This window comes from Delphinapterus leucas, chromosome 8 (genome assembly GCF_059928025.1).
Source record: "Delphinapterus leucas isolate spDelLeu-1000000601 "Yukka" chromosome 8, BTC_Dleu_Yukka2, whole genome shotgun sequence".
In the NCBI taxonomy this organism is placed as follows: Eukaryota; Metazoa; Chordata; class Mammalia; order Artiodactyla; family Monodontidae; genus Delphinapterus; species Delphinapterus leucas.
The window spans coordinates 107,974,220-107,999,057 of NC_143136.1; the positions used below are offsets into that span (position 1 = coordinate 107,974,220).

At 64.3% G+C, this 24,838-nt stretch overlaps 3 protein-coding genes across 4 annotated transcripts in view; 2 read left to right on the forward strand and 1 right to left on the reverse strand.

Annotated features, from left to right (window-relative positions):
• MYO7B (myosin VIIB) overlaps positions 1–1,518 on the forward strand; it is a 77,980-nt gene extending 76,462 nt beyond the window's left edge. The window contains exons 46-47 of the mRNA XM_089915928.1: positions 182–301; positions 716–1,518. Of these exons, the coding sequence (XP_089772054.1) occupies positions 182–301; positions 716–817 (222 nt within the window). The 3' untranslated portion in view covers positions 818–1,518. The remainder of the gene's footprint in view (positions 1–181; positions 302–715) is intronic.
• The window catches only part of LIMS2 (LIM zinc finger domain containing 2), a 36,004-nt gene continuing 12,558 nt past the window's right edge, over positions 1,393–24,838 (reverse strand). The window contains exons 1-10 of one of the 2 annotated variants that reach the window (XM_022590557.3): positions 24,100–24,200; positions 18,806–18,965; positions 16,533–16,599; positions 16,249–16,369; positions 5,825–5,974; positions 5,016–5,166; positions 4,039–4,131; positions 3,401–3,449; positions 3,162–3,237; positions 1,393–2,516 (exon numbers count right to left, since the gene is read on the reverse strand). In XM_022590557.3, coding sequence (XP_022446265.1) covers positions 2,369–2,516; positions 3,162–3,237; positions 3,401–3,449; positions 4,039–4,131; positions 5,016–5,166; positions 5,825–5,974; positions 16,249–16,369; positions 16,533–16,599; positions 18,806–18,965; positions 24,100–24,185 — 1,101 coding nt within the window. In that variant the 5' untranslated portion in view covers positions 24,186–24,200 and the 3' untranslated portion in view covers positions 1,393–2,368. Of the gene's footprint in view, positions 2,517–3,161; positions 3,238–3,400; positions 3,450–4,038; positions 4,132–5,015; positions 5,167–5,824; positions 5,975–16,248; positions 16,370–16,532; positions 16,600–18,805; positions 18,966–24,099; positions 24,201–24,838 lie in introns of those variants that run through there. The other variant, XM_022590559.3, reaches the window with a different exon arrangement.
• On the forward strand, positions 11,973–13,672 carry GPR17 (G protein-coupled receptor 17). Its single transcript, XM_089916920.1, has one exon. The coding sequence runs from the start codon at positions 12,123–12,125 to the stop codon at positions 13,458–13,460; it is 1,338 nt and encodes a 445-aa protein (XP_089773046.1). The 5' UTR covers positions 11,973–12,122; the 3' UTR covers positions 13,461–13,672.

The following is a 24,838-nucleotide window of genomic DNA, read 5'->3' on the forward strand; positions in this document are numbered from 1 at the left end:
GTGGCAGGACCCCGGGGACTGCGCCAGGGTCCTTGGGCCCCTGCGCAGCTGGGGCTGCCCTCCTGGGCTCCCACACATGGCCCCATGGGCTCTGGAGGACCCCGGGCAGCAGCTCAGACTCAGGGCCCCTGGGCCGTCTGGGCTTTGATTGGCTTCTACCCACCGCCCATTGTGCCCCCAGGACCTGCTCACCACCTACCCCTTCACCAAGATTGCCAGCTGGAGCAGCGGCAGTACTTACTTCCACATGGTGCTGGGGAGCCTGGGCCGGGGCAGCCGCCTGCTGTGTGAGACCTCTCTGGTGAGCCCGAGGCCCGGGGGCCTTCTCCCAGCCCAGACACGAGGGACCCAGAGGCTCCGGACATTGGGTTTCCCCGACCCTGACCCAACCCCCTGGCCACCAGGCGAGTTGCTCCCTGGGAGGACGTGGCCCCCATGCCTGGGGTGGGCAGGCCAGGCTGGGCCGGCAGAGGAAGGAGGTGCAGCTCAGGAAGGGCTGGGCGTGTCACCCAGGGGGGCAACAAGGCCTGGCAGGGGGGCCTGTGGTCCCAGGGAGGGAAGGGGACTCGGGGCCCAGCCGCAGGAGCCCTGTTTCTCTCTTCACGCCCTGCCCGGTGTGTCACTGAGGCAGAGGTTGGGCCCCGCAAGCTCTGGCCCAAGCCCCGCTTAGCTGTACCCCTCAGACTCCGACCCCACCCTTCCCCCCCCCGTCCAGGGTTACAAGATGGACGACCTGCTGACCTCGTACGTGCAGCAGCTGCTGAGCACCGTGAACAAGCAGCGGGACCCCCGGACCTCAGTCCCGGCCAGTCCCTAGCAGCAGGGGCCTCTTGCCCATTCAGCCACCCTCCGCAATCGGGGGCTCCTGGTGGCACTTCCCGAGGACCCTTCTCTGGGCCCAAGGCCTGCCCTCTGGTGGCAGCCTTTCAAGTCACCCTCTCCCCAGAACCCCCAGTACCACCACCCTATGGCACCCCAGGGACCCCCCCCCCCCACCCGGGTGCTGACTCTGAGGGCCGAAGGGCAGGGCCGGGACTGGCAGGCCTCCAGGCCGACGGACGGATGGCGGGGAGGACTCCCCCCAGGAATGTTCAATAAAAGTTCCGCAGAACAGTGGGGAGTGTGTCAGCGAGAGACGAGGGTCGGGTTGGGGCTCGGGTGGGCAGCAGGTCCAGCAAAGGGTTCCTTCCAAAGAAAGCAAAAAGCACTGCGGCCCGTCCAGGCCCAGCAGAGGACACCTCCGTCCTCATGGTGTGACTTCCTTCGTGTCTCCCTCCTCCCTTTCCTTCCACCCCCACCCCTTCCCTTCCTCCGCCTCAGACTGCAGAGATGCTTTCTACAGGCCCCTCTGCACACCTTTCCTCCTTCCCCTGCCCGGCACCGGACACGGGCTGCCGCCAGGAGGGTCTGCTGGAGGTGGCTGCTGGCTTCGCTGCCCCGAGGGCGGAGCTGCATGCGGGGCCTCGGAGCCTAGGCTGGGCGCCCACGGCCCCCGCCAGCCCTGTCGGAGCCTGTCCCCCGACTCCACCCACCGGGCCAGCCTTCAAGGACTGAGGGTCTCTGTCGGCAGCCTGGCCCTGGGATGCCTGTCCGGTCTGGCGTCTGTCTCCCTAACCCTGCGGCAGCATATCCACCGCAATGTCACAAACCACGCAAGCGCTGGGGTCGTGTAGAAAAGCCTTCATTCGTTGTGCAAGTGTGAGTCCCAACACCAAGGCCCCATGCTGTCCTCCCCGGAGGGCAGGAATGAGCCGCCCACCAGAGCCCACCACCTCCTAGCCCCAGGCTGCACCGGGGAGTCAGCGGGTGCCTTGGCGGTGGGGCGAGCGGGGGCCCTCCCACTGCTGCGTGGGCTGAAGAAGCGGGACTCGCCGGCCTGGCCTGGGCACGAGGCTCCTGCTTGGCTGAGCGCGTGCGTAGTCGGGGGACTGCAGGGTGGTTCCCCGGGGGCGCCCACCCACATGGCCCTGGGGTCCGGGCGGCCGCCTGGCCGTGGGCTACACCTGTGCCACGGGGGGGCGGAGGCTGGCCAAGCTGCCACAGAATGCGAGCCACGAGGCCTCCTGCGGGGATGGGACAGGTCAGGACAGGCCGGCCCAGGTGACCCTGGCCCTACTTGCTTCTGTCCCTGGAAGACCTCGGGCTGAAGCTGTGGACGAGGATGTGTCACAGGCTTGCCACGCCCAGGCCCCTGCCCCGTGGCCTCTGGCCTCGTGGAAGGAGGGAGGGGAGGGACGGGACGCCTTGGGGGGGGATGCTGAGCGGAGAGACGGGCAGGGAGAAGCCACAGGTTCGGGCAGCGGGGGCGGGCAGCGAAGCCGGGGGGAGCAGGAGGACGATGGCGGGAGGCAGGCGGCGGGCGGGCCTCTCAGGCGGGTTGGAGGCCCGCGGACTTGGGCTGCGCCCTGCGGGCTGCCAGCTCCGACAGCTTCTTCAGCCGCTTCTTCAGCTCCAGCGGGAACTTCTCATAGCACCTCTTACACACAGGCTTCATGTCGAACTCCACAAACTTGTTCCTGCAGAGGAGGGGCAGCGGCCAGGAGAGCCAGGGTCTCCTCGGACCCCTGGCCCAGAGCCCACCACCTCCCCTACCCCAGCCTGTCCCCGCGCCAGCCGGCCAGGTCCGGGGGGCACCTTCTGGCCGGACGCCATGGGAGACGAGGAGACGGGCCTCCAGGCCTCCCTTTCTGCCTAGAGATTTCTCTGGAATGCTGGAACTCCAGAACCTTCCCTCTTGTCCTCAGACGCCGGGCCGCACCTCACCTCACCTCACTGCTCCAGCTGTCCTTCCCCCTCTCAGCCTCCTAGGTGAGGTCTAGCTCCTTTGGCTCTGAGCGTGTTTCCTGCTCCCTGAGCCGGAGTGTCCTCCCCTCCCCAGAGGCCGGCGCCCTTCCGAGCGCCGAGGCTAGTGTGACTCTTCCTCCCACCGTGCCCTGGGGGGTCCCTGGACCTGCCTTCTCGGGGCTGGGGCTGCCCCTGCTCCCACTGCACCCCCAGGGCCTGATAACAGTGAGCATTCAGGGAGGGTCCGACGAAGGGAAGAGCCCATGGCAAGCCGACTCCAACGTGAGCCCCTGATGGGCTCCAGGGGGAGGGAGGGGGACACCCTGCAGGTCTCTGCCCTCCTCGGCCCCCGACCCCTGGGAGCCAGCACGACTTACTTCAGGGTGAGCCGGCTGTTGCAGGTAGAACAGGAGAAGCAGTGCACACACCAGGCCTTGTTGAGGGCCGACACCACTGTGAGGGTCAGATGGGGGCTTAGCGGCCCCCCCAGGCCAGCCAGAGGCCCAGCTGTGCACACGGAGGGCCAGCTGGGCACGCAGCCGCAGGACCCACAGCCCAGAGAGCGCGGGGGAACGGGGCCTGGGGCGGGAAGGGGGCACAGGGACAGGGGCCTTACCATCGCCCTCGATCACGTGGCTGCAGGTATAGCAGACGTCCCCAAAGAGCTGTAGACAGAGCGGGTGTTAAACATGCTGCAGGCATTCGTGCCCCAAGCTCAGAGCCAGGAGTGTGGTCCCCACCCACCCCCCAAAGGGCAGCTCTCATCAGCCACCTGGGCCTCCTGCCAGGGCACAGCCTCAGGCCTGAGGGTCTATCAGAACTACCCCCTGGGAAAGACAGCATGTGGAGGCATTGCTCCCCCTAAGACCCCTTTGCTCCCGCCCGTGTCCTGAGAAGTGTGGGCAAGGCAGTAACCCTGTCCTCTGTGCCAGAAAGGCTGGGCAGCTTCGCCAAGCCTGGCAGGGGGGAGGAGATGGTAGTATATGTCACCCCAAGAGCCCAGGACTTAACACTGCCATCTCATTCAGTGCCCAGGGCAGGCCTGGGCCACAAGGCACGTTTCTCAAATGGGGACCCTGAGGCCCAGAGGGCTGCCCCGGTCCCGAGACCCTGAGCTCACAGGCCTGGCCTCAGCACCCGCGGCGGGGCCCCGGGGGCCGCCCCGTGTCCTCTCCTGCCACGGACACAGCCGCCTTCCCAGCCCGCGCCCTGCCGGCTCCCCACAGCTCCCGCCTCCCCTGTCCCGGGCCCTACCTGGTTGTAGTGGGTCTCACAGTAGGCCAGGCCCTTCTTCTCATAGTGCCGGTGCCCCAGGAACGGCTTCTCACACTTGGCGCAGACAAAGTGCTGGGGTGGCGGGGGGGTGCAGGGAGGGCAGCGTCAGGCCTGGAGCGACCTCCCAGCACACAGCCAGGAAGCGGAGGCTGGTGGGTGGGGGGCCTCGCTGGGCTGACACCTCCACGGACTGCTCACGGTCAGCAGACCCCACTCTTTCCCTGATGCCTGGTGGCGCTGCATCCTCCCCGGGCCCACGGGGCACCCTCGGCCCCCGTGTCGGGGCCGGCGAGGTGCCCGGGCCGTGGTGGGTTGCACCGTCTGCTTCTGGTGCACACCTCTACAGGCCCAGAGTCACCGGGCACACCTTCCGCCCGCGGAAGGCCGTGGCGTGTGAGGATTCACCCTCCCCCGGGGGGCTGGGGGCCGTGCCAGGACCCTCGCCAAGAGGCCGCCCAGGGCAGAGACTGTGGGACACAGAGCTGGCCCAGTCACAGGCTTGCACGCCTCCCTGCCAGGTGGTGTCCCTAAGGCCATCAGAGCCCCCAGCGCAGGGGTGAGTGTTCCCGGACAGCCAGTCAGACACACCTGAGCACCTCACCTGCAGGTGGGCCAGACACGCAGCCACTTCCGCCAACCGCAATCCCACAGGGCACCCAGGACCAGTGTCCCCAAGGTGTTCTCATGATTTTGGAATCCTCTAGAAGGCCAGGATGGGGAGGGAGGGAGGGGGTGTGCCTGCCCAGCCATGGCCTGTGGGCTCAAGTCTGCTGGGTCCCGTGGACAGACCTGTCCCAGACCAGGGGTGAGGAGGGATAGCACCTACGAGGAAGGTCCCCACTGGGAGCCGGCCACATGGCCTGGGGGCTGGAGGGCGTGTGGAGGGGCTTCGGGGCCAGGCTGGCTGGGGACGGGAGCCAGGGCGCCCACCTGCTGTCCGGGCTGGCCTCGCTCACCTCCACGTGCCACTGCTTGCCCAGCGCGTTGACCACACGGCCCTCGATGGGCCGGCGGCAGGCCCCACAGATGGGGACACCCATCTTGTCATGGCAGGGCAGGCAGTAGAGCTCGCCCTTCAGCTCGCGGGCCTCTGCAGTCAGCTCCTTCCTGGAAGACAGCGTGAAGACCCCAGGTGACCACCCTGCCCCTCCGTGGCCTGTCGTGCTGGGAGGGTCACCCCAGCCCCTCCAGCGCCAGGGAAGCAGCTTCCTGAGACACACCGCCACCTCTACCCCCCACCAGCTCGGTCCCAGCAGAGCACCCGCCCGGGGCAGGCGTGGCTTTCATCTCTGCTCTCTTTGGAGACTTCCTGTGCCCCAGACGGGCCCCAGGGCACAGGATTCCCGCCCGGCCCTTGAAGAAGGCGGCGCAGATCTGTTCCCCGGGCCCCCGCCCTCCAGACCAGGCTGGGCGTCTGGGACCAGCACGAGGGCATGGCTCCGTGGCCTCTCCTTCCTCCCTCACCCGCTCCACCTCACGCTCATCCTCCGTACCTGGGATTCCCTCCCCTCGGCTTCGCCGGCGGCGGGGCTGGGGGGCAGCCCCCCCTCACCCATGAGTCCTCCTGTCAGCCTCGCCTGAGAGGCGTTTCCTGCAGCAGTGCCCTTCTGGACCCATTCTACCTGCCCCTGCACCCCACTCTCCGGACGCCCCTCTCTGCCCCTCCTGGTGTTCCCCTCCCGCCCCATCACTGCCCCCGGGCGGCCGGCCCACCTCCACCCGGCTCTCCCCCTTCCCGGCCAGCCGGGCCCGGCTGTGCACCTACCCGCAGTGGGTGCAGCTGAAGTGGTCTGGGTGGTAGGCATCATTCTTGAACATGAGGGGCTGCTCGTCGATGACCAGGTGGCAGCGCTGACAGATGTACTTGCCCAGGCCCTTGGCCTTCTCACGGTTGTGGCAGGGTCGGCACAGGTGCCTGTGAGAAGTGAGGTGGGGGTCAGGGGCAGAGCCACTCTTCCTGCCCGGGCAGCCTGGGCCACCTCCCTGGAGAAGACGCCCCCGGCCCCCGCCCGCAGCTTGAACGAACGCCTGCCAGGAAGCGTCGGGGGGCTCAGCTCGGTGGTCCAGAAAAGCAAGCCAACAGTCCTGCGGCCGGGAAGGCCACGGTGCACCCTCTAAAAGGAGCCTCTGTACGGGGCAAAGACCAGGAGGAAACACAGCAGCACGCCGTGTTTGGACAGTACGGCAAATGTGGCGTTTTTCTTCTTTACGCTTTTTCTGAGCCTAGGACATCGTGTGTGGACGAGAGCAGACACTTCATGGGCATTTGCTGAAAAATTCATTTTATTTTTCAAATGTCTCTTAACACACACGAGTGACCGTATAGTGACTTTCGTGCCCAGCCCAGGGGCCAAGGAGTGCCAGGCCCGTTGGGCCTGCACGCCTGCTTCCTCAGGGGTCGGCCGGACAAAGGGGAACCCGGACGTCTACAGGCTCTCTCTGTCTCCAAAGACAAGTGCAGCTGTGTCAGATGGAGGCCCCCAGACCCAGGAACTGTCATTACAAAGTCTTTTTTGTAAAGACCTCAGAGTAATTTCTGATGTTACTCCCTCCACTGGGCCACAGCTGCGGTCTCTACCGAGAGAGATAAATCAACATGGTTTCTGTTTCCTGGGGCCTCAAAGGCGGCAGGAATTTAGATTCAGGGTCCCCGGGCGAAGCTGCACGAAGGCCCCAGTGCACTGCCCCCACCCCCCACCTGCCACCCCGTCTGCAAGTGCTCTCAGCATTCGGGCCCTCCTTCCCTCCCGTTCCGGGTCCCCAGCCCGCTCTCACCAGCCTCCCAGCCACCCGATACCGGCGCGGGCCTCTAGAGGCGGGCCAGGGAGTCCGCTTCAGAGGGTAACTCTCAGACTCAGGAGCCCCCAGGCAGGTGTGGTGGGCCGACCCTAGGTGCCAGGGCAGCCAACTCCATGGCCTTGACCGCAGTGCCTCCTACCGCGTTTGGGTCTGGACTGCCCTGTGCTTGCCCTGAGTGTGTCCTAGCTCCCCGGGGTGAAGGGCAAGGGGCCCAAGGGAGTGCCCAGCAGCCACCTGCTAAGGTGCCGACCAGCTCCCAGCTGTGCTCTTACGGACCCCGTGTGCCCCACACAGGGCAGCGGCTCAGGACAGGTCTTCTGATGCGTAAGTGGGTGAATGATCGTAAAAGACAAGAAGGGAAGGACGGCGGGCGTCATCTCCCACGATGACGTGGCCACCGAGACTGGAAGGTCGTCTCCTGGCCTGGGGCCCCCCAGCTCACTCTACCGGCCCAGGGGCCACAGACATGGCCTGTGGCTACAGTCCCCATCTCCCTTCCGTCCCCAGATCCCTGAAGCCCAGCGGGCTCTCCCCGCCCCACTCTCCCCCAGACACCCCGTGCCCCAGCCCCATCCCAGGCCTCCTGCCACGGCGGGGCCACTCCCACGCCTGCCGCCTGCTGCGTCTCTGCCACAGACAGGGCGTTTATTCCCTACAACCCCACTCCAATCCTGGTGACTCGTCTTTAGCAGTAGGACAACATGCAACCCATACGGAACGGTTTTTGTTTCAAAGATATGGAAATTAGCGCAACTCCTCAAAATTCTGTTGCAACGGTCAGTGCCCTTAAAACCACTGCCATCAGTCACCCGACAGAAGCCAGCCAGACTCCCACATTTCAAGTCACCGTGAGCCAGTTCTCCCAGACAGCCACCCCGGGCCACAGCGGGGAGGGGGGCCGCACACCCCACCGGCTCCCAGGCATGACAGAACTGAGCAGTCCCACTCTCTTGACGGAACCCCAGACGGGAAACGTCTTTTCAACAGACCTGATCCCAGCGCCAGATCTAAAGGCAACCTGCAGAATTTTTTCCCAGGCAGAATGAAGATGGAACCTAAGAATTTTACCACTGAGCTGCAACAGAAGAGAACAAAACACACACGCATACAGCCTGAGTTTTAGAGTGACACACGCTTGAGTCCAAATGTGGGCTCGGCCACCCCACTGGTTTGTCGTTGGCCAGTTACCTCACCTCTCTGAGTCCCAGTTTCCCCGTCTGTAAAATGGGCAGTGATCCCAAGTGCACGGGTTTGTGCGAAAGAATTTCAGACAGTACTTGTGGCAGGCACTTCCCAGGGATGGCTGTGTACACCTTTCAACGTTGTAACTAAAAAGTTTTCTGAAGTCTTTTGAAATTAGGAATGGTGATTCGGCTCCCTGTGTTACCGGATGCATCACTTTGGGAAAGACGGGGAGAACCAAGCACTGCTGCAGCCGTCACAGGAGCAGCCACTGTCAACATCGCAACACCCCGCAGACTCCCAGACTCCCAGGAGGAGCTGTGGGGCAGGTGGGCGGCGGGCCGCAGCGACCCTCTTCCCAGGCTTCCCGTCCAGAGGAGGAGCCCACACAGGCGAGGGCCAGGCCTCCGGGTCCCCACAGGCACAGACAGCGCCCCATTATGAGGCAGCCTGCAGCTGCGCCCCGCTCGAGATAAAGGCCGCGATTTATTCCGCACACCCAAACGGGGCCCCATTATACGGGGCAGGACACAAGGACCCTAAGCAAGTGTCCTGAAAGAGTCCCCTCTCATTGGACCGAACAAGACTCCTTGGCCTCCCACCCTCCCCATTCACAAGACCCCCCTCTGCCGATGGCCAGTGCGGGCTTGGGCGCCCAGGCCCGTTGCCATGGCGGCCAGCCCCTCCCTGGCCCCCTCCCCGCCTCCCAGGAAATTACTCTGATCTGAAACGTCCTGTTGTGTCTGTCGGTCCCAGCCAGGCCTCCCACCCGGCCGGCGCCCACTCTGCGGCTTCGAAGACAGTCGCACACTCGGCCTCTGTGCCGCTCAGTGGCCCAGCTGGGGGCGGGGGGTTGGGGGGACGGCTGGGACACACTGGAATATTCACGGCCCAGCGGCAGCAGAGGCAGCCAGAGGAGTGGCCCACCACACAGGGGACCCCTCAGGAATGAAGCGGCCTTTCAGGGCCCGAGGGGCTGCAGCCTCGCCTCCCCTCCTTAAATAGCCAGCCGGCCTCCACCACAGCTGCGCGGGGCCCACCACCCACCCACAGGCTGCAGCCCACCTGCCGCCCCAGACCCGCCGACAGAGGTAAGGGCAGGGCCTGGCGGGGCGGGCGGGGAGCTCAGGCCCAGCAGAGGCGGAGGCAGAGCAGGGCAGGGACGCGAGCCCAGCCCCAGCCCCGAGACGCCTCTCTGTGGTCGGACTCCGACTTAGTTATCCAGGCTGCCCCGGTCTGAATGAGAGCAGCGCACGGGCAGTGTTCCTGTCTCCCTGTCGGGGCTTTTAAAGGAAGAGTGAGCGCCCGGCCTGCGGTCCCACGGCTGCAGTGACAGCCCCCGTGCCCCTCACCTCGAGCCAGGCGGCTCCGGGAGGGGCCAGAGGAGGAGTCGGGAGGGAGAGGTGCTGGCGGCCGATGCCCGGGAGACGGTCACCCCACACCACCCCACCACCACCACCACCCCCCCCCCCCGCCACCAGGCCCACCCACGTCCCCTCTGCGGAGGCCAAGCCCTGCGCCTGACCCACGGCCGGCCGGGGCCCCAGGCCCGCCCAGGCCCGGGCCAAACTGCACGCACTGCAGTCGCCCTGCCCGAGCTGAGCGACACGCCGAGGGGCAGCGAGCGCGGGCATTTCTGGGGACCCGCGGAGCCACTGCGGACCGCGCGGCAGGACCAGCACCGAAACTCCTAACGTGGGGGAGGGGAGAGGAACCCCGGCAAAGCAGGAGCGAGCCTAAAAGAATTCTGAAGCCAAGTCTGCGCCCCCGGAGAGAGCACGGCGCACGCAGCCTTCAGGGCTGGGAGGCGGAGGGCACGGGGCGGGAGCAGAAAGCCAGGCGCTGGCCCGCCCGCCAGGTGCCTCCTGTGCAGGCACGCGGGGCCCACGCTCGGTTCGCTGCTCTGCCATCACCATTGTGCTGCTTTTTGAACAAGGGGTGGTGCCAACTGTATCGATGGTCCTCGGGCCAGGCCCCCGTGGGAGCCACTGAGCCAGGGAGGAAACTCCAGCACGAGCTCTAGCAGCCGGGAGCTGTCAGCCTCCACGAGAAAGGCAGGTGGAGGTGTTGGCTGTCCCCGCCGGGTCTTCCTGACCTGACTTCCTACTCCAAGGCCGTCGCCCGGCCAAGTGACCCTGGGCAAGTTAGCTAATGCTAAGCCTCCGTTTCCTCATCTGTAAAATGAGGCAACTGAGGCCTGCCCCTCAGGACTGGTGTGCGGTGCCCAGGCAGGCCCGCCGCCTCATGCTGGCCAGAGGAGGTGGTCAGTACCTGGAAGTGGCCCTGACGGAGGGGCCGGGTGACGACTGCACTGCCGCGGGGCACAGCCCGAGGTCACCCAGAGCGGAGGGCACCCAGCTCAGCCCCTCCCCAGCCCCAGGTTTGCAACAGGACCCCTCCCTCACTTGGCCTCCAGACCACCCCCCTCAAGTCACACACACCTGGACCAACAGGCAATAATCCCTGTAGTAGAACTTCAGGCAGCCTGAACCACTCTGGAGCCAGGAGACATCATCTGGGCAGGAGAACTGCCCTGGACCCCTTCAATAATTAAAATGTGACATGATCGGGCAAGCGCCCGCCCTCGGCTTGAGGACGACTGGCCAGATGCTCTCTGCCACTCACCCGCAGCCATCTGTGGTGGTTAACGAGGCACGAAGCTGCTGCCGGCCCGACAGCCCCTCGTCCCCGCAGTCTGGACCACCCTCCCTCCCTCTACTGTGGGAACCCGTGCCTGGGGACGGCACCCAGCCTCCTCCTCAGGGCTGACGTGCCCATGCGCACGGGGCACCTGTCAGCCCTGCCAGGGCATGAAAGGGGAGGGCTAAGAGCCAGGAGAAGCTTGCAGGCAACTTGCTCCGGGTCTCGCGGCTCGGCCGGGACACGACACCGCGCAAGCTGCCCCGCTTCCTGCTGCTTCCCGCCTCTCCTGCCCCCCTGCAGCCCAACCGCACAGGCAGGGAGTGCAGGTGTTGGGGGGCGGGGCTTCAGGGGAGCCCCAGAAGCTGCGCTGCAGGCAGGGGCGCGCGAGGCTGAAACTGACCCCCGCTCGGGGCTGTGGACTGTGTGGGGTGTGGACAGAGGGCGCTCTGGCCCGGCTGTCCTGCCTTCTCCTGCCCCCACCCCCGGGTCCCAGGCCTGGCGAGGGAGGCGGGGTGTTAGGGATCTTCCCTCTCCTTTCTGGATCTCCCGAGTTGACCAAAATCAAAATAGGAACCTGTTACTCTGTCTGCTGGGGCGGCAGCAAGGGTCACCCACTCAGACCTGGGGTTGGCAGACAGAAATGGCTTGTTAGCAAGGCCAGTAGGGCTCCGAGCTGCGCGGCCCCTCAGGTGTAGGTAAACCAGGCGGATGAGGCCAGGCAGAGACAGGCCGCCTCCCTGGGCCCCGGGCCTCTCTGGGGCTGCAGATCTTGGCCAGAAAACCCTGGCAGGTCTGTCTACCTCTGGGAGAAATGGCTCTCCCTCTCCTGGGAAAGAATCCGCCTCTTGGTAGTTAAACTACCCTGGGTGGTAAAATACCCCCTGCAGGCCTGGGGCCCAAGGGCTTTCTAAAACACAGGTCTCCACTCGTTAAGATGCCTACCGTGGGGCTGATGGGCTAAGTCCAGAAAGTTCAAGAGACCTTGGGACCCAGGCCCGGATGGCCTTCAGGTGCCGGCAGACAGAGCAGGCCTCTGCCCTCCCTGACACTCTGACGCTGCATTCCCGGCCAGGCCCTCCTGTGGCGGGTGGCGGGTGCCGGGAGAACTGGGGAAGCCGGTGGGCAGGCGGGTCAGGGAGGGGTGCGCAGGGTCCTCCCGAGGCTGAAGAGAAGATGGCTGAGCTCTACACACTGGGCCCTCAGGAATAGGTGACCCGCCCATCCACCCATGAGAAGTGGGGCTCAGGGGCCCCATGCACCCCGCCCCTCAGACGGCACACAGGGGAAAGGGACAGAAAACGTGGGGCTCCGCCCCCCGCCCTCGCACCCCCCAGAGCCTCAGACAGACGGGTCACCACGCTCTCCCTGTGGTGCTGACTCCATCCCCCAGGCCTGAGAGGTGGCCTTCCGGATCACCAGGGTCCAACCAGGGCCTTCACATGCCCTGTAGGGACGTGGCTGCACAGTGGGGAGCCGGCCCCAGCAGCAGCTTAGCACCCAGTCCCTGGTTTTGGTTTTGCTTCCTGCTGAAGTTCAGAGAGCCTGTGATGCCTGCCCACCCCCAGATGGACCCAGGAGGTGTCCTCAGTGGCCCCCGAGGCAATGCCGAGCGTGGAACAGGGTCGGGGTCGGCAGGTACCGCAGGCTTCCGGGGGCTCACGTCTGCAGAGGGTGACGCCCCGCCGGTCGCAGGCTCTCCGGGGCCTGTCTGCTTGTTCCCTCCAGGCTCAGCCCCGGGCTCTACCTCCAGCCAAAGCATGAATGGCCTCGAGGTGGCTTCCCCAGGCCTGATGGCCAACTCCTCCCTGGCCCCCACGGAGCAATGTGGCCAAGAGACGCCACTGGAGAACGTCCTCTTTGCCTCCTTCTACCTCCTGGATTTCATCCTGGCTTTTGTTGGCAACTCCCTGGCCCTGTGGCTCTTCGTCCGGGACCACAAGTCCGGCACCCCTGCCAACGTGTTCCTGATGCACCTGGCCGTGGCCGACCTGTCCTGCGTGCTGGTCCTGCCCACCCGCCTTGTCTACCACTTCTCGGGGAGCCACTGGCCGTTTGGGGAGATCCCGTGCCGGCTCACCGGCTTCCTCTTCTACCTCAACATGTACGCCAGCATCTACTTTCTCACCTGCATCAGCGCTGACCGCTTCCTGGCCATCGTGCACCCCGTCAAGTCCCTCAAGCTCCGCAGGCCCCTCCACGCCCACCTGGCCTGCGCCTTCCTCTGGGTGATGGTGGCCGTGGCCATGGCCCCGCTGCTGGTGAGCCCGCAGACGGTGCGGACCAACCGCACGGTGGTCTGCCTGCAGCTGTACAGGGAGAAGGCCTCCCAGCACGCCTTCGCGTCTCTGGCCGTGGCCTTCACCTTCCCGTTCGTCACCACGGTCACCTGCTACCTGCTCGTCATCCGCAGCCTGCGGCAGGGCCCACGCGTGGAGCGGCGCCTCAAGAACAAGGCGGTGCGCATGATCGCCGCGGTGCTGGCCATCTTCCTCATCTGCTTCGTGCCCTACCACGTCCACCGCTCCGTCTACGTGCTGCGTTACCGCGGCCACCGCACCTCGTGCGCCGCCCAGCGTGCGCTGGCACTCGGCAACCGCATCACGTCCTGCCTCAGCAGCCTCAACGGCGCTCTCGACCCCGTCATGTACTTCCTCGTGGCCGAGAAGTTCCGAGACGCCCTGTGCAGCCTGCTGTGCGGCAAGAGGCTCCCGGGGCCGCCCCCCAGCGCCGACGGGAAGACCAACGAGAGCTCGCTGAGCGCCAGGTCGGAGCTGTGAGCCGGGGGCCACCTCTCTGAGCACCGCCTCGTCCCCAAGGACCAGCCCTCAGACTCGCCACCAAGGAGGAGCCCGCCTCCACCCCAGCGGCCCCGAGAAAACAAACTGCAGGCTCAGCGGGCCACCACCACCTGCTCCGAGGCCCGAACTCATCACCCGGCGCCGAGTTCTGTCCTCTCTGCCACGCAAATCCCTGAACAGGGAGCACAGAAGGGACCAGACGGCCACCCCCCTGCGGAGACTGGCCCCGCTCACTCACAGCCACAAGACACTCAGCAACTTCACCCCCTGCTGAGGGGGCAAGGAGGCCAGAGCATCTTTCTCTCCCAAGGGCCGCCTGCGAGGTGCCCAGCCTCCTTCCCCCGACAGAAAGGCGCAGCGGTGAAGCTTTGCAGAGAGGACGCCGGAGACAGCTGCAAACGGCCCACGGGAAGAGGGGGCACTGGAAGCTGGGTGGGGGCGGGGGGGGGGGAGAGTCTAAAGGTTTTCTCTCAAGTGCAAGGTGCTTTGAGGTCCCTTTGTGGCACCTTTGCCAAAGGACTCTGCATTTAGGGGACACAAGCTATAAATTAGAACCCAACACTGTAAGCACATTTCAGGGTGGTCACCAGGTGACAGCCAGCAACACGGGCGGGGCCTGTGAGGCACATCAGCTCTCCATCCCTCCCGCCAGAAACCCACACACAGACCTGCATGTGCCCGACAATCCCCAGGGCTTCTCGGCAGCTGCCCAGTCCTTCCCGAGTCCCCGTGGAACACGTGCTATGGGGGGACGGTCACAGGGAGCTGAGCTTTGTCGCCGCCGGGTGGCGGGGAGGGCAAGGCCCGGCCTGCGAACCCGTCTCCCACTAACCCAGACCCAGCAGGGGCAGAGCCCCACTCCTTCCCAAGAGGCTTCCACCAGTCCCGGCGGGCCAAGCTTTGAGCTGTTTTGCTTATAGGGTGGTCTGATCGCCCTCACCAGTCCTTTCTTGTACTTGATTACACTGATCATAAACATAACTGTACTTTAGTAACTGAAGGTTATTCTGTTTGGTTAACACAACTCCCTCCCCAGAACTTTTCTTCCCTCTGACCCAAGAATGGCAAAGCGGAGGCAAAGGCAGCAGTGTGGACTGTGGTTCTGGTGGTCCTACGGTGGGCCTGCCCCGCGCAGACTCTGAAGTTCTGCCCCGTGGGCTTCAGAGCGCCGACCTGGGCTGGAGGGTGTGCGTAGGGCCCCCGCACTCCTTTCATCACAGTGATACTTTACTTTCCTGAGCACGTCCAGCCTCTTCCGGATTTTTCCAGCAGAGCACCGGAGCAGGGGTCCCAGCGTGAGCTGCGGCTCAGGCCCACACCCGGCAGGTGACCCCACGGACCAGCATGGGACACCCCCCCCGCCCCGCTGCACTGTCTGCCCCCCGATGGTCTCTCAGATCCGCACCCAATACCCAGGCTGCTACTGAGTGCTCTGCAGACACCAAGACGGACAACACGCGTCTCTGGTGGGGTAGGCAGATGGGCGAGACCGCTACAGCAGCGTCAGGAAGGGGTGTTCGACAGGCACCAGAGAATGTGACAAGTGCCCAGATGGGAGGGCATGGGAGATGGACAGCTAGGGCGCTGCTAATGAGGCAGGCCTGCTCTTCCCTGAGGCCTGGCTGTCGGCAGAGGGGAAACTCGGAGTCGGTTGGTTGGTTGGGCTCTGTGGCATTTGGGGTGCCCTCTGGGCACCAAGTGGAGCTGGCACGTGGGCAGTGGGGTACTCTGGGAGAGGTCTGGGGTGGAGGTGGACATCTGGACTGCCCAGCACACACTCACCATGTGAGGCACCGGGACTTTGGGCCCAGTGCAGAGCCCCAGAGGAGCCCAACATGGAGAGACGGGTGGAGGAAAGTGAGCCAGGAGAGGAGAGGGACAGCGCAGCCGTGAAGTAGGGGGAAACTCCCAGAACACGGGGGCCTGGGTGCCCAGAGAGGAGCGGGGGCCGCCGTGAAGGCCGCGGAGACACCGACCAGCCTGGGCGGCGGGGAGCAGACGGGAGGATGCGGCTGGTGGACTGGGGAGGGCTGCAGGCAATCGCTGTGGAAAGAAGGCTCAGAGGGTGCTTTGAACCCTGGGGGCCACCAAGCCTGAGCCCTTAGAAAGGGAGAGAGAGCGGACCAGAGCCATGAGTCCCTGCTGGAGAGGGTGTGTGGGGTGAGCAGGGCTTTGGGTGCAGGGACACGGCCCCCGCTCTGACAAGGCAGGGGGGCAGCACAGATGCCGGGCGGCAGGGGTGCCCATCCGTCGGGGAGGGGGAGGGGAGGTCCTGGCTGTGGGTGTGATGGTGCAGGGACAGTGGGGGGTCGGGTAGGAGGCGGGGAGAAAAGAGCAAGTCTTCGTGGAAGGTGACAGCTTAGCCTGCTGAGGAAACCTGGGCCCCAGCTGAGTGCTGTCCCTCCAGCAGCGCTCGTGGGGCGTGAGGACAGAGGTGGACGGCCGGGGCCAGCACTGGAGGCGGCCGGGCAGGCAGGAACTTGACTCAAAGCTCCTCATCCTTCCGCTGCACCAACTTGGGCCGCTTGGGCACCCGCTTGGGCCGCCTTCCTCCTTGCTGTATGCTGTCAGCCTGCTCCCAGGAACAGCCTCGAGCCTGGGGTGGCCCCCGACTCACCATCCCTCACTCTCTCCAGGCTCCGTCCTCACCCGTACACTGGACAGGGCTCTCCCGTCCGCCTCGCAGGGACAGGGCCGCACGGCAGCCCCATCCTCAGCCTGCAGCGCCCGGACCGGGCCTGGGCCCGTGATGAGGGGCCCATCTCACCTGCCGGCGTTCTTCACAAAGCCCAGGTCGGCCAGCTCCACGTCGCACAGCTCGCAGCGGAAGCACCCGGGGTGCCAGTTGTTGTTCATGGCCTTGATGACGCGGCCAATGATGAACTCGCCTGGAGGAGAGAGGTTCCTGCTCGCCTCGTGCCCTGCCCCTCCGCGGGCCCCTCCCAGAGCCGGGAGGGTGGCGTCCGCGGGAGCCCGGGGCCGATGCTCTGAGGCGCAGAGCTCTCTGCCCACCCGCCTCCCAGGCAGCGCCGAGGCCTGTGCGGCCCTTACCGCAGGTCCTGCAGCACGGAGCGAACAGCATCTGGAAGTCGTGTTCACAGTACTTCCGCCCTTCGAGCTGCAAACGGGGCCAGCAGACAGAGGACAAGGAAGGCACTGTCATCCCCCGAGCTGCGCTGGCCCGTCTGCTGGGTGAGGACCTGCCCTCGGGGACGCTGGACAAACACCCCACTTTGTGCACCTGCTACCACCACAGGAAGCTGGGGGGGGGGGGCGGTGCGGGGAGTAATTCCGGACAGTGAGCTGCCCGTGCAAGGCCTGGAGATGGAACGGGATTGGCCTGTTCGACTTGGGGAGAGTGCAAAGCGAGGGACCTCCAAGAAGCTGGCAACTCAGCAAGGCCAGCCCCGCAAAGGACCACTGCTGTTTGCAGAAGATCTCGGCCCTGTTGGTCTCAGGAACGAGCTGAGGGCTGGGGGCGGAACGTCAGGCTGGGGAGGGCGGGGATCGAGTTTGAATTCTGTGTGTCCCTTGGCCCTGTTTCCTGTGTGAGAAGCCCATTCCCCCAGCGGCCACAAAAGACCCAGGGAAGGGACACAGAAGGAGGGACACAGGAAGGGGGGCAAGGGAGCCCTGCAGCCGCTGTCCCCATCTGTCTGGGCAAGGAGGGCCCTCACACTGGCCCCAAGTGTGGCCCCAAGAAAGTCCCTGCTTTCTTCTCCCTTGATAATTGTATTTGGTTTTCCCCTGTTCTCTAAAATGAGTGTCTTATTAAGCTGCACCTGGCTAGAGCCCTAGCCAGTGACCTTCAGAGGCGGCAGGAATTTAAACTGTCGTAGGCACATCCACAGGGCCCTGCCCACATCTCCCCTCCCCCCACCCCCGCCTCCATCATCGGCCAGCATTTCCCAGGAGGCACCACAGGCAACAGCAACTCCTGCTCTGCCAGGCAGATCACACACCCCACAGCCATCTACCAGCCCGTCCCATCAGCTTGGAAATCTGTCCAGCCTCTGAGCACTGCCCTGGTGTGCTGGTAAACATTTCACAACCGGCTCTGAGGCTGCCTTGCAGCGTTTGCCGATTTCTACGGTATAAATATTCCCACCCGTGGTCAATTTCAAGCTACCAACAGACCTCCGCATGGAGCTGAGAAGAGACGTCAGTAGCCACCACGGTACGGTGTTTCCAGCACACAGGCATAATAACAAATCATAACCTCAAAGGCACAGCTGATCGTGAAATGTAATAAAGTAATCAGGAAGCGGTGAGTTTTGAGTATCTGTTACCTTTGTTGTTTTAATTAATTTTTATTGCAGTATAGTTGCTTTACCATGTTGTGTTTCTACTGTACAGCAAAACGAATGTTACCTTTGTTTTCAATACAGTTTTATCTCATTGTATGTTTATATCATTTAACTTTTAGTAATGGCTGTGTTTAACAACTGGCTTGCAAGGCTGCTGAAAATTTAACGATCTGCTCTTGTGACCCAGTGCAGCCCAGTGTAGGCCCCTTCACTTCCATCTGGATTACCGAAATAATCAGCTTCTGGTCCCACCTGTTCTCCTAGCTTCCGTCCCCGCCGCACAGTCTCTCCTCAGCATAGCAACCAGAGGTCCTTCTCTAAGGTCAGACAGACGATGTGACCCCTCCCCTCCAGACCCTGCAGTGGCTGCTGCCCCTCCCAGGAGGAAAGCCTGAGGCCCCACGAAGCCCCACGGGGCCAAGCAAATCTGCTTCCCCACTCTCTTCTTCTTCTGTTCCCTCTCCCTTTGCTCTGCTTCCATCACACCGGCCCCCCCACTGCTCCTCAAATACCTGCGTGCTCCAACCTCAGGGCCTTTTTGCCCTTGCTGTGCCCTCTGCCGAGAGCTCTTCCTGCAGGTACACGCTGCTCTCTCACCTCCTTCAGGTCTGCTCAGACATTCCCTTCCCTGATCACCACCCCGCCTCCCCTGAGATGCCTTACAACCAGAGCGCTTAGCACCATCTGGTACACGTGGGTTACGTTTACTGCATGACCCCAGGGAGGGTAAGTGCCACCACGGCAGGGTGTTTGCACCCCAGGGCCCCCCAGCATCTGCCCAGAGGTGACAGGATGAACGGCGACTCTCCTTCAGCACCCATGGCCACCAGGAGAACACTGTTCACATCTCACAGCTAAGGGATGGGGCCCCGAGGTGGCCAGCAAGGTCCTCAAGGAGCACTGCTCGGCTCAAGGGCTGGCGTGTCTGCCTCATCCTTCACAAGAGGACCACGGCCAGGCATGGCCCACAGGCTGCCAGAGGGCAGACCCTGAGCTGGGTCCGGGGAGCATGCTCACCTCGTAGAAGAGCCCGTCGGGGAAGGGCCGGAAGCACTGAGCGCACACGAAGCAGTGCTCGTGGTACAGCTCGCCGTTGCTGTTGACAATCCGCTCGGCGGGGGCGAAGCGGGCCTGGCAGCGCTGGCACACGGCATTGGCCAAGGCATTGGACATGTTACTGGGTGGGAAGAAGGAACGGGCAGGTCAGGGCCTGAGGGCCGCACTCGATGGACACGCTTTCTGGGGTGAAGACTGCGCCGTGCTCACCCCGGGTCGGCCTTGACACCGCAGGGACTGAGTCACACAGGCGGGGCCACGCTGCCCGGCACCGGCTTGGGTCACCCATCCCTGCAGCTACCTTGTGCCTCGGGCACATTGGGTGCCAGCGCATGCCAGGCCACGGTGGCCTTCCCAGATGACAACCCTGCGAGGCCAGCGCAGCGCCTCCATCTCCCAGATGGACAAGCGGAGGCCTGGAGAGAGTGACCCGCACACCACCAAGGCCACAGTGGGCGGAGGCAAAGTCTACACCAGAACCGGTCCCCCGCCTGACTCTGGGGCCCCAACCTTCCCCCACACCCTGCAGCCCCTGATGCCCCACACAGGGGCTCAGGCGCAGGCCCGGCCGTCGCCGGGCTCACGCCGGCCAGAGCAGTCACGACTCAAGTCCGTTGCTCTCACAGGGCGGCTGGGGCTGGCCCTCGCTCTCCGGGCCCAGGCGCCCAGCCGTGGCAGGACCCTAATCACGGCCATGGCCACGGGTTACAGGCTGTTAGACGACGGACACACAAGCTTTCAGCAGGGTGCCTGGCCCACTGTAAGCCCGCAGCGGACGGCGCTGTGCTTGTCAGTGTTACTGACCGGGCCCCCAGGCTGCTCAGACATGGTGCTGGGCCGTCTCTAGAGGTGTCAGGGACACTCGGCAGACACAGGGGAGCGGCTCGGGTTTTACACACTTATTTAATCCCCGAGGCCACCCTGCTTTCCTAAGGCTCAGAGGGGTTAAGTAACTTCCCCAAAGTCACAGAGCAGATGACAGCGTCCAGATTTGAACACAGATTGGTCTGACTTCAATGGCTCTTTCCCCTGCACCACGACTTAGTTTCAAATCACCTGCACCCCCAAAACATATAACCACCCTACCATGGGGAAGGTGAGATTGTGAATATTGGAGATGGGAGCAGAGTGGGGAGCGGACCTCCTCATCCACAGAGGGCAACTGCTGTCCCCGGGGAAGTGGCAGACATCCCGCCGGGAGGCGTGGAATCCGAGCTAAACTACAGGGGAAATGGCCACACAGACAGATGTGTGCTGGCTCCAGGCTGGGGCCCCAAGGCTCAGGCTGGAGGAGCCTGGCTGTCAGCCCCGACAGTCTCTACAAACGCCCAGCACCCTGATGCCTGTGCCTTTGGCTACAAGGGCGGCAAAGAGATTTTGTCTCGTGTCAACTGGGTGGGCACAGAAGGAAGGTCAGGCTCAGTGAGGAGAGATGTAACCAGCTGGCAACATCGCGTAGACGCGTGCGGTGGCACACGGCACGTCTCCTGAGAACATCTCTTCAGCCTGTTCCGCCTCCCGGGATGCTGAAGCCCACCCCTCCCTCATGGCCACAGCACAGGGAGGAGAATTCTCAAGTGAGCAATGCTCGTGCTGGGGTCCCTAGGCGCGACGAGCCCAGGAGGTGGGAGAGGGCTCTGCCTGTCAGGGGTCTAGGTGTGGACAGTGGGTCTAGCAGAGGGTCGCTGCCACATGGACACGGTCTGGAAGCCGGGCTGGGGCACCCAGGCAGGACTTCCTCTCTGCTCTGTTGGAGGAGCCCTCGCGGCAAGGGCAGGGCCGGTAGGCTCCTTGGCAAGCCTTGCCAGGCAAGTGCACCTCTGCATGCCTCTGCCTGCCCCCAGGTTACCTGGGGGACCAAAGCCGTCTCCTGCATCCATATTTAAGCCAAAGGGGCAAGGAGGCAGGACAGTGGCAGGAGGGATGGGCAGAGCCCAAGATGACAGGGAGGCTCTGTGCACAGTGGCCACCACCCTCCTTTCCAGCTCCCTGCTGATCGCCACAAGGCGATCAGTACCAGTCTCCATGGGCTGGGCTGGACTCTGTCAGCACAGGCATGGCTTCCTGTCCCAAGAACACTGTGAACCTGGAGGCCTTGTTCTCCCCAAACACACATACCCAAGGTGGCTGGGAGGAAGTTCCAGTGCCTGGCCACGAACAAGACCTTGGCAGGTCTTGGAGTAGTCAGAAATCAACAGGAAATCCTGTGACTCTTGAGCCTGGAATTCCCCACTGAAAGGACCCAGAAAATGAAGCCAAAACAAGAATTCAAGTGCAGCCCCAGGCTTCCAGATTGTTCCAGACCTCTGGACCCTAACCAAGAGAGTGCACAGCAGGCCCATCTTCGGTTTGCCTCTCCGGAACTCCAGCCTCCCCGCAAGGCAGACATTTGGGGACTGCGTCTCCACGCTGTCACCACAGCAGCCGGCCCCCAAAAGAGCAGCTGGCCCTTCACTGGTCTGGGTCTAGTTCCCTGGCTGGGTCCCTGGGAGTCTCAGGTCAAGGATTCTGCCGTCTGTCCCCGACACACCTCGCAATAAGCCCCGGCACAGACAGGTGGGGTGCGGGGGTGACCACCTCCCCCCTGCCCCACCAGCTGGCCCAGCCCAGGTCTCGGCCAGGTGCACCCCCGGCGTCACTTCTGTGGCTGCGTCCCCACGGCCCCTGCTCCGGACCACAGAGAACACCCCAGCTCACTGGCCGAAGGCAGACGGATGGGCCGACGTGCTCATGTGCCGGACAGCCGGACCACAGGCCCGTCAGAGAAAACGCCAGTTGTCCCCTGCAGGAGGAGGCCGCTCTGGGCTCCACCCTGCGAGGTTAAACCCTGACAGCCCTAGCCCCCAGCTGTGCACCTGGAAGAAGGCGCCAGCTCCTCGGGGCCTCATTTCCTCATCTGTAAAGAGGTCCCCGAGGAGCAGGACCTGCCCCGCAGAGCTGAAGCGAAGAACTCGCTGCCTGCAGCATAGGTACAGAGCGCGGAGCACAGGGCCGGGCAGGCCAAGCGCTGGATACAGAGCGGTTGTTGCCGGCAGCTCAGGGACACCACCACCACCACCACCACCCCCCACCCCACCACCACCACCCCCTGCCACCCCGGCCTAGCAGCGCTCCCTGCAAGGACAAAGGAGGGAGACGCGCATGCTACATCCGCCTACACACATTCCGCCCAAGAGCTGGGAGCACAGTCTGCCCGGTTACCTGCAGGGAGACACCGCCGCCCCGCCCTGGCTGGACAGCACACAGACACTGCCGAGGGCATGGCCACCACCTAGAGGCCAAACCCCAGAGCTGGGGGGTGGGGGGGCACACCTGTGCTCCCGAGCAGGGGCCATGGGGATGCCGTCACAGAAGTGCCCGCTCCCTGAGACGGGCTGGGGCAGCCGGTGGGGCAGGAGGGAGGTGGTCACCCCCATCTACCCTGTACCCTTCTCCGACCCTCCGCGGCACCCCAAAGGCTCTCAATCTTGACAGCCAACGCAAGCCTATTTGTTGCAAGACGTCACTGAGCTCTAGCCTGGGGTGGGCTGGAGGGAGTGCTCTCCAAGCCAGGTCCTCGGGAGGGGAGGTTGCTGGTTCCAGATAAGGAAACTGACGTGCAGAGAGGGTCTGAAGCCTGCTGAGGTCACACGGGATTGGACCCGTGCTCTCTCGTCCCCTCAGCTCCTGGTGGCATCACACAGGCATGACCATTCAAGACTGCTTTTTCAACAGCCCCAGACCATCCCCCACTCCAGTCTCCCACCCACCAGAGCCTAGAAAGCCAGCGTGTGGGCCCAGGAATAGGCAGGGGCTGGCCACAGGGGCCTTTGCACACTCGAGGGTGAGTCCGTGTCGCTGAGGCCAGGTGATCCCGCACAGCAGTCAGTCACAAGCCAGAAGCTCAAAGAAATACCAAGCTGAGGTTAGCATATGAACGTATGTGCATGCATGTGTGCACGGGACTTTCCTGAGGCCTGATCTTCACTATCAGCCCTGCCCTCCTTTCATCTGGCTCAAGTTCTTGTGCTGCATCCATACAGTGACACCAGCCTCCAGCTTGGCCTCTGGCCCATCAGGGCCCTGGTCGCCCACTCCCAGCTCACTCCACAGATGTCCACGGTGATCCAGAGGCCAACCGGTGAGGGTTCCCGTTCACTCAGGTAAGTCACTTGGCCTCCCGCGCTCCGGATTCCCCACCGGAGCAGTGGGCTTGTCCAGTGCCCATCCTGGTGTGGCCCCTGGTGAGGGGCCTGAGACACGGATGCAGGTGCAAGCCCGGCTACAACAGGTATCCCGCGGGTGGCCCTCTGCAGCCTCTGCTCCCTGCCCCCCACCTGACGGCCTCCCAGACACCTTTGAGGGCTCAACCCTCAGCCCCGCTCCGGAAGGCTGCCCTGGCCATGCGCGCACCCTGAGCACACAGTGGGGTGCACGTTTAACGCAGAGCATCAGCCTCTGGGTTCGCTCTCCTCCCGCAGCCTCCAGGCAGCCCACCTCTGTGACTGCTGCTCTGTCTCCTCCCTGAATCCCCACCCCCTCCTCGCAAACCCCACGTCCTTCCCACAGCTCCTCCCCCACGCCTCCGGGGGTCCCACCTGCTATTTTGATGCCAAAGACCCCAAGCCCACGGCTCTCACCGCTCTTACTCCCTGCAACTTCAACATGTCCAGGAGCCCCTCCCCCAGCCCCACCCTCACTCCGGGGGCTCCACTATCTAAGTGCCCCCTCAGGCCCTCCCCACCCCAGGCTAACTCATCCTCGAGATGCCCTGAGGTCCATCCCGTACCCACAGGTTCCCCCTCCCAGTCCCAAAGGAAGCTCTCCTCATTGTCTACACCGGCAGTTCTCCCCGGGATAAAGCAGTTCAGGCTTCAGAGTCAGTCCACCCTGGCTTCAAGTCACAGCTTAGCCATTTTTTGGATGGGTGATGTCCAGCGCGTTCCCTGACCACCCAGGGTGCTCATCTAGAAAGCGGCCAGAAAGCGATCCGAGTCTGAAAGCGGTCGTGGAGGTTACCTCGGGCAACTTATCTGAGCGCCCCATCCTCAGCGCCCTGCCCAAGAGTGCTGATCCCAGGACAGCAAACCCGGCTGGATTAAGCCGCGCCCTGCCCCCCATGGCCGCCACGCCCGGCGCCGAACTCACGCCCGGGGCAGCCGGGCCGCCGCCGCCGCCGCCGTCGGAAGGGCCAGGCGGGTGTCCGAGGAAAGGCCCGCGGCGGCAGCTTTCCGGCCATTGTCCCCCGCGCCCCCGCCCTGCCCCCGGCCACCTACCCGGGCGCGGCGGGCGGCGAGCTCTGCCGGTGCTGGCGCCGCCGGTACAGCCCCGACGCGGCGAGCGCGCCCAGCCGGGCGGCCATGGCGCGGGCCTCCTCCTGCCGGCGCGTCGCGGGCCGCCTGCTCCGACCGGCCGTCGGACCCCAGCCTCGGAGGGCAGGTGCGGCGGCGGGCAGCCACCAACGGCCGGGCTGGGCGGCCGGACTCCGGGCGTGCGGGGGGCGCCTCGGCCCCCACCCCTCTGCACAGGAGCTCACGTTACGCACTGCGATCTCCAAAGGGCAGCAGAGTCAACTCCGAATAGAAAGGATATTGTTCCCGCCGCGGGGGCAGCACAGTGAAAGCTGAGGCTGGCAGGGTTGGGTCCAGGCTGGGGAGGGAACACGCTGGGAAGCTCCCAAAGTGCACCGAGGTGAGAGGTCCAGTCCACAGTGGCAGGGCAGGATGCCTGGAGATCCCGGGTTGCCAGGAGCCTCCGAGGAAACCCTAAGCCCCCTGGACATGCTGACGATGGTACAGACATCTGAGGAGGGCAGTATGGGACTGAGCCAGCTTAGGAATCCTGCAGTCAAGAAGCTGATGAGGGATTCCCGCACATGCCCACGTTTGCCTTGTTCCCTTCCCTGAGAACATGCAGCCACCTAGGAGACCCAGACCAGGGCAGCCCGGTCCCTGGATCTGGCCAACAAATAACCATCCACCCCAAAAGGGGTCCACACTGTCAAAAGCTAGAGGG

Bases quoted from the DNA above. Each gene is read 5' to 3' on its own strand.
- GPR17 (XM_089916920.1), top strand. From the start codon at position 12,123: ATGCCCTGTAGGGACGTGGCTGCACAGTGGGGAGCCGGCCCCAGCAGC.